This window comes from Geotrypetes seraphini, chromosome 3, assembly GCF_902459505.1.
Source record: "Geotrypetes seraphini chromosome 3, aGeoSer1.1, whole genome shotgun sequence".
NCBI lineage: Eukaryota > Metazoa > Chordata > Amphibia > Gymnophiona > Dermophiidae > Geotrypetes > Geotrypetes seraphini.
Window position 1 is genome coordinate 385,798,993 of NC_047086.1, and position 12,049 is coordinate 385,811,041.

General features: G+C 41.9%; 1 protein-coding gene across 1 annotated transcript in view; it reads right to left on the bottom strand.

Annotated features, from left to right (window-relative positions):
• Positions 1-12,049, bottom strand: part of CAMKMT (calmodulin-lysine N-methyltransferase) — a 688,167-nt gene that overhangs the window by 174,276 nt on the left and 501,842 nt on the right. The window contains exons 4-6 of the mRNA XM_033936811.1: positions 3,988-4,048; positions 2,857-2,911; positions 1,689-1,752 (exon numbers count right to left, since the gene is read on the bottom strand). Of these exons, the coding sequence (XP_033792702.1) occupies positions 1,689-1,752; positions 2,857-2,911; positions 3,988-4,048 (180 nt within the window). The remainder of the gene's footprint in view (positions 1-1,688; positions 1,753-2,856; positions 2,912-3,987; positions 4,049-12,049) is intronic.

Here is a 12,049-nt window from a genome sequence, read left to right on the forward strand (position 1 = left end):
GCAGGCCTTCTGTAAAATAGGCACTGGTGTGAGGTTGATCTGGATAGGTGCTGTTTCATTCAAAATTCATTTGGGGAGGAGCTGCTCCCCCTTGCACCCCCATCTAGCTACACCTCTGTTTTTCATTATTTTCCTGTGTGTAATTTACACCTGTGGTAAAGCAGATATAGAACCTGTTTGTACTTTTACAATGGCTACAATTTTTTTTATTGCATATTAAAATAATTTATATGGTATGCAAGAAAATATTGAAAATATCTAATTCATAATAGTCAAGAAATACATCCCAAGTACAAGCCCACATTACAAGAATTGCTGAAAGCAATGGAGAGGTCATTAACAAAATTTAAGTAAATAGAAAAAAGAAGAAAAAACAAGAAGAAATTACCTTTATCAAGGCAGAGCAGGACAAATAGGCCTCAATTATCATATTCTTCTTCAAATTGACAAGCTATAAATACATTCTTAAACATCACCTTTCTTACACTTACCCACCCATAAATCCTACAACTGTATCAGATCCCCCCTAACATAATTATTATTATCATATGTGACAAGGCATTTATAAGGGAATTTGGAGAAAAAAGTAGCCCCTGACTCTAAGGCTTTTCTAGGAGTCTGAGCCCAAAATTTTTAATGGGGAATCTCCTCAGAAAATTTCCCTTTGAAAATTAGCTTTGAGGTTTATCTATGGATCTGCTAGCTACCTGTAGGATTTGCAAATTGCTCCTAAAATACAGTTTCATGGTTACACATAGCACAGACCAATGGTAAAATGCAATTTTTACTAATTTTCTTGGCAGAAGGCCATAGTGCCAATTAATAAAGATTGTCATTTTGATTCTAAGAGACCATCATATTCATGCTAAAATGTGTGTTTTTTTACCCTTCCTAAAGTGGCCTGGTATATCCTTTTGATAGATGACAGGTAGGACCAACAGAAAGAATCTTTTGGCATTATTTGCTGGAAATATTTTAAGATATCCTGATGCCCTGGTTATACTATTCTACAATAAAACACTGCACAGTGAGAAAGGGAATGAATATGAAGTGGAATTCATCGTATTGGCTGACTTCTTTTTTTTCCAAATTTTTATTCATTTTCAAAATTACATAAAGTGTAAGTACATACTCATTCAGATAATCAATGCAAATATCTTTGTTTATTACATAACTTCTTACCCCTCCCTACCCCATATCCAATAATCTTATAAATACACTTCAATACCACAATCCCCACCCTACCCTTTTAAACTAATATATTCCAGGGAAACATATCCAATTACTCTGTACAATATCTTGTCAATGGTTTCCACACATCCTGAAACTTCTTAAAATATCCTCTTTGCAATGCAATGAATCTTTCCATTTTATAGATGGCTGACTTCTTAAATTTTCCAGACTAAAATGACTGCAATCGCTTTACTTCAGCATCAGACAAATATTTCTTTCAACCCTTGCTGTTTCTCCGAGACGCATTTCCTTTCTTATCAAGGGCAAACTCAGGAGTGTATGTGGCAAAGGCACTTATGCTAGATGAGCTACATATCTTTCTACTTTATTTTAATTACTTATGTTCGAAAATGTTCTTTTCATGCCCTAAGCTGTCCTTTCCTGCATCAATTGTTCCACAGCCAGTAAAAAAGCAGGACGCACAGAAAATCAGCTTTCTATCGGAATAAGGATACTTTTGATGGCCTTTTCATTTCCATCAGTTAACAGAACTTCTTTGACATCTGCAGAAACAGCAACCTGTAAGGGAGAGAGAGAGAGAGAGAGAGAGAGAAGGAAAAAAAAAAGCACAGCAAACAATGAGCAAATATGCTTGTCTGTGTGGAAGTGAAGACAGGAGTGACAAGCCTTCAGTATCATGCTTCCTCACCTATTTCTCTGTAACAATCTTCAATCTTTTTTCATTTTATGTCTGCATTATTTTAATCATTCAATCAAATCAGTCAATACTTTTATCATTCCATTTGCGGGAGCCTCTATCTTGCTATCATTCTGTTCAGTAATTGCATTGTGACAGCGGATGATGGTATTCTGAGAGGCTTTCATTTGCGGGCTTCTGTTTATCTAGTAGAGCCATCATCGGAGGCTGTCACTCTGCCTTTCAGCCTGCTTCTGTCTGACTGCCTGATGCCCTTCATATAACTTTGCATTGCAGGCAGATGGCTTTGTAAGGGTAATTTTTTTGTGAGCTTTGACATGCTCGCACATTGGGCTGTAACCTCGACACATTGTATAAGAGCGACAGGTTTGTCAAATGCCAATCAGTGTTAACAATATGCTTTTATTTGTAGAGACATAAAAAAACTTGTCTAATGCACTGTGCTACTACATAATATCTCCTGAATGCATGACTCAGAAACCCAGAGAATGGTGAATAACGTTCCTGAATGGCCAATCTAATTCAAAAGAATCTAATTACTGAGAGCTCTGTATCATGTTTGTTGGTGTAATAATGCAGGCAAAACATTAGCAGCTATATCATGGTGCTCCAACTGTGATTCGCCAAGCTATTCCTGTATCTTAGCAAACGGAACTATAATCTGAAAAAAAACCCAACAAATTACTTCAGCAGTGGCAATGAAAGACAGAACGTACCGTGGCCTGGGAATGTCACAACAAGAGATATTGACTACAGAGGTAAAATGTTTCTACTCATCGAGGCAACCGTAAAATCAATATGATGCGAAAGCAGGTCAGTGTGGAAGGTCTCTGAAGGCACTGCGGCTTGACCGCAGCTTATGCTGTTGACAGTTCTCTGACCCTGCAGTTGGAGGCCCTGGAACATTTCCCCCCCCCCTTTTGTTTCCCCCCTCTGAATGGAACTGGAATTGAGAAAAGACCTACCATGAGCCCAGCCAAGCATGTCATGCCACCTCCAAGCTCACACACAGCAAGGTCCCTGGAAAAAAAAAAAAAAAGAAAAAAGAATAGGAAAATGGCAGAGACCATTCAAATTAGGAGAAAACGCTCATAGGGATATATACGTTACAAGAACAAATTGCCATCTGCAGCAAGAACGGAGCCACTAGGAAGTTGTACAGACGCTACCAGGCTACCTCATGTCGTTTTGCGTTTTAAAAATAATTATGAAAAAGAAAAGTCACAACGCAGGCAAAACAGTAGGGGTTCCCTCATTAGTGTTCGCTGCAATATTACCACCGCTGAGCTGAAAAATCTGAGAAGGTTCTCTCTTTTTTTTTTTTTTCCTCGTCAATGGCGCTGTCTTTTACAACTAAACTAGCTAGAGTAGCGAAAGATAATTGTTCAGGAAGGATAACATTGTTAATCCCACATTCATTTTTTTTTTCCCAAAACCAGCCAGAAAAGTGTAAAATATATATACATATATAATTTTGTTTTAGTGTATGATATTAATTATACAGTAGATTTTATGTCAGTTTGTAACTTGCCTTGAATTGTAGATGGGTGAGCTCTAAATATATATTTTTTAAACATATATTGAATAAATATAAAATTTATGGAAAGCAAACGTCTCAAAATGCAGCCAAGTGTGCAGAATTTAGATTGCTCAATTAAGTTTATGTACAAATGACATTCTGGCAAATACAGTATTGCAGATAAATAAGTAGCTACTTTGTCATCCAGTATATTATGGTGTGGTGTTATTTATCGGATAATCCGCAGTGGTACTCAAGTGAGTATACCGAATGCCTTTATTTCCCTTGACCTTCACAATAAGCAGTAATCAATTGAAGCTCCACTTTTGTTTCCCAAAAATCAAAGTGAAAGAAACTGCCTAGAGTGGAAATCAAAAGTCTTTGATGTATTTCAAAAGCTTGCTGTGCAATATTAGCACCCGCCGGCAGTTCTTCATTCTTTGTCAAGAGCAAACATATTTTCAAGTTGAACTTTTTAATAAATTTAATATGGAGATTTTAATCATAGCAATCTTTACCTTGCAGATACAAGAAAACTAATGGATTAGTAAGAGGCTTTTATGTGCAGGCGCCATACCTAAACATTTGATTGTGCTTGAGGCAGTAGTATGCGAGTACCTCTTCAGAAGGCCAAACACCTATAAAACAAAAACATAAAAGCACTTTATTTACCAACACTTAAACGCTTTTCACGGAAATTGGTTATTCAAATGGCATGCTTTTTGTGATGGTGGTGTTCAGAACTGGAGTCAAACTGACTTGTATTTATGATTTGTAAAACATTCTCCCATAGGGGTGAGGAAGTTGAAAGGCTTATTATTACAGTTCTTCTCATCTGAAGCAAAACAAGGCTCGAGACAGGAGATTCTCTTAAAGAGTTTAGTCCTCTCTTTCGGTAACAGGGAACAATAAAGAATAAAGGCTGGTTTGGGGCAAGCCTCGTCATCTCTTCTAGGCTTCATCGTGACTTTTCATCAGGCGCTAACCCCCGCGCTGGCTAAAAACTACCGCCTGCTCAAGAGGAGGCGGTAGCGGCCAGCGGTTTAATGCGCGCTGTTACTCGCTTTAAACCGCTAGCACAGCTTGATAAAAGGAGCCTGAAACTTGCTTAAGCCCAGAATAATGCCATAATAGCGGAAGAGACCTAAAACGGAGGCACTGGAAGTCTTTATTGCAACTCTTGGGTATTTTGTTCCTTATATTCCAGTCTCTAGTATTAAGGTCATGTAGTGAAGCAAAATCCTCTGAATGACATAGGGGCCTTGTACTATAACTTAACATGCACTAATGAACATTAGTGCATGCTAAATGCTGTGGAGCTCATAATAAAAAAAAAGTCTAAAAAGTGGCCTAAATGTGTACTTGGACAATCAAAAAGCCTGATCGTCCAAGTACCCATAATCAAAGCTGGTTTTAGACGTATCTAAAACCAGCTTAGGCCTTCCCTTGCCTCTAAACGCATAGAGCCAAAAGAGGCGTTTTTAGAGGAGGGGAAAGGGCGGGCAGTGGGCCGACCTAGACCTAGGCGTACAGCAGGTATAATCAAAACTTTAGGCAGGTTGCCTAGTTGGCACTTATACGTTTCGACTTAGACCAAGTCAAAACAGGTATAAGTGCTGAAAAAGGGGCCGCTGAGCTGATCGCTGCAGCTCAGCGGCCCCAGCAACCTGCCTATCGCTGCAGGAGAGATGGCTCATCTTTCCTGCCGTGATGGTGATCACCCACCCCCCTCCGAACCGCGGCACTTTGGGGTGAGCATCGCGGCAGGGCATCTCCCTTCAGCCTTCAGGTCACAGTTGAGGATCTCCATAGCCACAAGGGAAATTCTACAGCGTTAATTTTCAACAAGATACACCTCTGGGTAAAAAGCGTTATATGTTCTATGATACATCAGATAGAAAGACTCTTGACAAAGGCACATTTGCTGAAACACTGCCAGTGTCGAGTTCATCAGTCCACACCGTGTTGTCTATTAATAAAGAATAGCTTGGATTATCCATCGCTGAATACATGACATCTTTTGTTTCACGACTCCCCTATTTGCATTGCTGTCCTCGTCTATGAGACCTGACTCGGCTCTTATCTAAGTGCCTAGTCATGTTCACACCAAGCCTCTAACATGCCCCCCTTGAGATTTAGATGAACTACTGATCGACAGCATACATATCTGTCTAGAATGTAGGTTTTGAAATTAGTGAATTGGAAGGGTTTGGCAAGAAAATCATCCATCTGCCCCTTTATGCCATTTTTTGGGACATTTTTCTTTTTTGAAAATGAGCCCCATGGTCACATCTTTTAGCATTAAATAAAATTTAGGCTCCTATGTTTGGCAAAATTTGCATATTAGTTGCAGTTCCACCCTCAACGAAGTCCTAAACTTCAACATTTTATACCTATGTTGAAAAGCTTTCATTGGCTCCCCATTATATCACAAGTTGAGTTTAAGGTGGCATATTTTGTTCATAAATCTCTGTATGGCCTAAACATAGAAGACCTTTCAACTGTCTTAGTAATATCATCATATCGTTCAAATTCTAGATTCTCTGAGACACTAAAAAAGGAGAATGTGGCATAGTGGTTAGAGCTACAGCCTCAGTACCCTGAGGTTGTCAGTGCAAACCCTGTGCTGCTCCTTGTGACCCTAGGCAAGTCACTTAATGCTCCACTATCCCAGGTACATTAGATAGACTGTGAGCCCACTGGGACAGATAGGGAAAATGCTGGAGTACCTAATTTGTAACCTGTTCTGAGCTATTTTGGGAGAGCAAGCTAAATAATAATAATAAATCTTGGCTTTCCATCTGATAAAAAACATGAAATCTAAGATCATATTAGAAAAATCTTTTTCAAATCTTGGAGCAAAGATTTGGGATAATCTTGCAACTGAGATTAGAACAGTTAAGCATCATTTTAAGTTTAGGAACTATTGTATAAACATAGAAACATGATGGCAGATAAGGCCAAGTGATCCATCCAGTCTGCCCATCCTCAGTAATCTTTCTCTCTTCCTCTCTCCCACGTGCCTATCCCAGGCTTTCTTGAATTCAGACACAATCTCTGTCTCCAACACTTCTTCTGGGAGTCTGTTTGACGCATCTATCACCCTTTCTGTAAAAAAGTATTTCCTTAGATAACTCCTGAGCCTATCACCTCTTAACTTCATCCTATGCCCTCTCATTCCTTTCAAATGAAAGAGACACGACTCATGTGCATTTACATCATGTAGGTATTTAAATGTCTCTCAAGAAAAAACTAAGAGTAATAAAAAAAAATCCCAAAATTTAACTACAAAATATAACTCACTAGAGATGGGTTACACTCCCCCGATAATCATTTCACAAACCAGTGGAGAAAAAGCCTCAAAAATTTCAATGCAGCAGTAAACAACTTCAATACTGTTTAAAGTCCAAGCTGCTTATGTACTATCACTGGCAAAAAATAACTCCACCACCACTGAAATGTAATTATCAAAAGGGTAATATACCCATCACTGTGCACAGGAAAACACACAGCATCTGTGCCCATTAAAAAAAAAAAAAGGTTTTCTGTCCCAAACATCTGAGTGGAAGGAGGTTGCTTTGCGGCTTACCCTGCCTCTCTGCTGTTCAGGCTTCTCCTGCCAGCTCTGCGCATGTGTTAGAGTTGCTCTCACAGCGATCGATTGGATGGGAGAGTCAGGGATTATGACAAACCTCTGCGCAAATCATTTGCATGCAGAATTTTTAATGCATCAATAGCTCTTTTAGAATCGTTCAAAAATTTGATCAGAATGGACCCACGTGGTCTTACCGATCCTGTTTACTGCATCTAGCTCTCAGATCTCTGTAAGTTTCAGTCAAGCAGTGCTGGAAGTTTGGATTAGTCTCAGAGTTTCGAGTCTCCTGAGATTTGAAACCATGAGACCAACCTGAACTTTCAGCACTAGCAGAGAGCTGAATCACATTGGGGATGCTGGAAGCACATTGTTCTGCAAACGAAGGGGAAAGATATTGTATAAAGCCTGGGTAGAGGGTACGTGAGAGAGAAAAAGTAGACTGGATGGAGGCTGTGGGTACATGAGAGAGAGACTGGCTGGGAGGAGACGACACGTTGTTTTTTTGCCACTATTTGACAAAGCATATGGCAAGCTACAACAGTGTGTGTTTTGGTCCTCTGAATATTACAAAGTATAAAATGTGTCCTCTGATAGAAAAAAGTTGGACAAGCCTGATCTATATGTATCTGTATTCCCAAAGATCCAAATCCAAACCCCTATATATATGGGATTTATGACAAGCAAATAAACCAGGTTCTGTGTTAGCAAAATAGAATATTTATTTATTTTGCAAGTGGCAAATAATAATGATCAAAAAGTGCAAATTAGGTATGAGATGTGCTTAGATAAGCTGGGATGCATAAGGAATACAATTACCCACTATTGTGTTGATTACTTGGGAAGCATACACACGTTCTTCCTATGGGCTATGAATCCACCCCCTGAATAATTCTCAGATTACACAGAAAAGCTGATACAACCTGCACGTGTAGGGGAGGTCTCTCTCAGTCAGCTGGAGCTCTGGCACGATGCTGGAACACAGGAACATTGCCCAACACGGTATGAGTGGGAGAGATGAATTTGACTCTCTCTCGGTCAGCTGGAGCTCTGAAACGATGCATGGCACCTGGATCACTGCCCAATAGGGGCTGTGTGGGAGAGAGGACTCTGCAGGTGTTCTGGAGGAGGAGGTCTAGGTCTGGCAATTCTCTTCAGGCCTCTGTCACATGCACAAAGGGAGGCAGCTCAGGCTGAGCATAGCCATCAGGCCTCAGGATCAAGAATCATCAGCATGCCCCCTCTTAGAGAATGATAGCCAGAAACCACGAGCCTTTTTGGGAATCCATTTTTATCTTCTTTTGGGCTCAGGTCCTATCTGGGAAGATGTCGCTTTCCACAAATCCTGTTCTGACCTCTTGACCTGAGCATCTCCAGAAATATCCCCTCAGCGTCACCTCAGGGAAGATCCAGGAAAATTGGCTCCTTGTTGGTTGCCCCCAGAATGTTTGGGCACCAAGTTGTCTAAAAGGGCCAGCATGCCTCAGATAAGGCTCTAAGCTGGAACTCGTTATCTACTATAATAAAATGCTAAGCGCGCATGCGTACTCTTACCGCCATGTTACCTGATCTGTAGTTCCGTGGTTGGCAGAGTGCGCATGCTCGCTTACCACACATCTCTCTCTCTCTCTTTCTCACAGCGGGCTTGCTGGCTCCGGCCCTCACTGTAAGTTCGCCGCCGTCATCGCCCCCTTCCCCGGCGCACACGAACCCCCATTGACCCTCTCACCACAAGTTGCACAAACCTCCCAGCTCCAGCAGCGGCCGCATCACACTAAAGACGCTGCTTCGCGGCCTTCCCATGCTCTGATTTCCTCTGCCACGTCTCTGATGACATCATCAGAGACGCTGGCAGAGGAAATCAGAGCATGGGAAGGCCGCGAAGCAGCGTCTTTAGTGTGATGCGGCCGCTGCTGGAGCCAGTAGGTTTGACGGTCGTCTCGCACTGGGAGGGTCAGTGGGGTCGGCTACACGGCGGCGATAGTGGCGGGGGAGAGGGTTCTATTGCACAGGGGGATGGCTGGCAGGCAGGTTGGCTTCGGAGGGTGTGGGATGGACAAAGTATGGAAGGCAGTGAGGGGGGGGGAGCAGGGAAGAGGGACCAGGGGAGCAGGAAAGAGGTGCTGCTGGACCGGGGGAGCAGGGAAGAGGGATAGGGGGAGCAGGGAAGGGGTGCTGTTGGACAGGGGGAGTAGAGAACAGGTGCTTCTGGAGAGGGGGAGCAGGGAAGAGGGACAGGGGGAGCAGAGAGAAGGGAAGAGGTGCTGCTGGGCCAGGGGAGCAGGGAACAGGTGCTGCTGGACCAGGGGAGCAGAGAAGAGGGACAGGGGGGAGCAGGGAAAAGGGGCAGGGGGAGTATGGAAGAGGTGCTGCTGCACAGGGAAGTGGGCTGGGGGAGGGAAATGCTGCTGCTGCTGCACAGGAAAATGGAGGGGGAGGGAAATGCTGCTGTTGAGAAAAAGGGGCTGGGGCTGAAAGGGAAAAGATGGGAGAAGGGGGCTGGGGGTAAAAATGGGTTTGGAGCTGGAGCTAGGGCTGAAAATAGGGGACATGTGAGGGAAGGAGGCTTTACTAGCACCCGTTAATGTAACGGGCTGAAACACTAGTGTGATAATAAGACCCTACTGTACCAGTTAAGTGAGCCACTAATAAGACCCTTAAGGAGCAGGAGTAGGCTAGAGGTTTTCCCTACTTCAGGCACAGTTTCTGAATTTAGCAGGAGAAATGTATTCAGCTCTATGTAAAAATCTATATGCAGGTCTTAATCCTCCCCCGCCTGCTGTGTTCTCTGAACGACCATAGACTCATATTACCTAGTCCAAAGCGAGCCTATTACCAAACTACATGTAAAAGTGGCTTTTTAATGCATGGCCCCATTTTTTTATGGAATAACCTTCCACTGCCCATTCAGTCAGAAAAATCATTGAGAAACTTCAAGGCTTTATTGAAAACCCATTTTTAATTAAGCTTTCTGTTAATCTTTCAGACTTGCCTAGGGATAGGGCAGCAATCAGCATCAAAAAAATTATTATTTAAATTTTAGATAGTTTTTCAGAGAATGAGGGCTCCTTTTACAAAGGTGCGCTAGCGTTTTTATGTTGTACATCGCCTCGCAATTTAAATAGGCGATTCATCAAGAACAAATAAACTTGAACTTAAACTTGAACTTGAACTTAGCACATGCACCAGATTAGTGCGCACTACCCGAAAAACTACCGCCTGCTCAAGAGAAGGCAGTAGCAGCTAGCACGTGAATTTTAGCACGCTCTATTCTGCGTGTTAAGGCCCTAACACACTTTTGTAAAAGGAGCCCTGAATGTTTCTTGTGTGTTTATTATCTTTCCTATCACATATCGGTGTTCCTTTCTAGATATTAAATTTTATACTTACTTTTTTTATTCTTCATTGCTTTTGTTTATGTTAAGTAAAGAAATTCATCAAATTTTAATAAATATATCCATTGTTAGGGTTACCATATGGCTCCAGAAAAAGGAGGATGAATTGAGACATCCATGTTTTACTTCTATTGCAGTGTATAGCAAACTGGGTGCCTCCTGAGATTCCAAATGTGCCACAGCACACTGAGGAGGAAGAGAGACGCCTACCAGCTGACTTGCCTACCTGGTATGACATCAGCTGTGCATAATGCTGCCCGATTTGCCAATTTGAATCGATTCATCAATTCACTTTGGTGAATCTATTCGAACCGATTCGTTTTCTTAAAAAAATTGGGCTCGCCAATTCGGTGACTGACCCTCTTTCCCATACCTTCGGACCTCCTAAAACAGGAGTGGCAGTGCTAGGCGCTGCCTCTTGCTGGCCATCCACTGCTGCTGCTGCTCCTGCATTAGGAGGCGAGGGTCAGTCAGGAAGTGCTGCATAGGCACCAGCGCTGGGTACCCTCAGCTACGATCCAGGGCAAGCAGTGGCTTCCCCCATGTCTGTCACAATAGCAGACTGCGGACTTTTCCTTCGGGAACTTATCCAAACCATTTTTAAAACCAGCTACGTTAACTGCTCTTACCATATTCTCTGGCAACGCATCCAGATCTTAACTATTCTCTGAGTGAAAACTATTTCCTTCTATTGGTTTTAAAAGTGTCCCCTAGCCTTTGTAAATTTTGATGAAGTAAAAAATCGATCCACTTGTACCTGTTCTACACCACTCGGGTCTTTGTAGACTTCAATCATATGTCCCCTCAGCCGTCTCTTTTCCACGCTGAAGAGCCCTAACCTCTTTAGTCTTTCCTCATATGAGAAGTTGCATCCCATTTATCATCTTGGTCGCTCTTCTTTGAACCTTTTCTAGTTCTGCTATTGGTTATTAACTTTTCAACGGTGCCTAAAATATCATTTGAAAATACCTACCTTCTTGAGGCTTTACAAATTCCAGAATCCCCTTATCCACAAGTCTTATAAGTGTATTATGTACTTTCTGCTGAAGATTAAACAGGGGGAATGTTTAGGACTCTCTGTGGATTTGTTAGAACAAGAAGTGGTGAAAAAATATGGGACTGATTACATTTATAAAGACTTCTTTGGCAGTGCTCATTGTCCCTACTACCTTAGTAGTAACTTTTGCACTTGAATCAGAGAAACAGCCAGTTTTGATGAAATATTTTCAGTGTGGCAATCCTGAGCTTTGTGGACTCAAAATCAGAATGTTCTGGGACTACATAGAAGAAGAGACAGACTGAAAGTGCTACAAATAGAAGCTTCTTTTTTCATAAAATTTCTGTGTAAATGTATTGTTCCATATAAAGATCTAAAATCTGTCACTGGATTTTACTAAGCTGCGGTAGAGCATCGTAGCATTTAGGCCCAAATTCCGTAACCGGTGTCTGTTAGGCACCTATTTCGGAGGCGCTCAACTAGATAGGCGCCTATCTAAATTGAATAACAAGCTCAATTAAGCTTTTTAATCAGCACTGATTGAAACCTAGGCGCCTATCAAGAAAGAGCGATTCTGTAACAAGGCGCCTCTAAAAATTTAGGCGGCCCTTAAAAAAAAATAGGAGCTATGCATGTTAGGCGTTGGCGTGGCTTC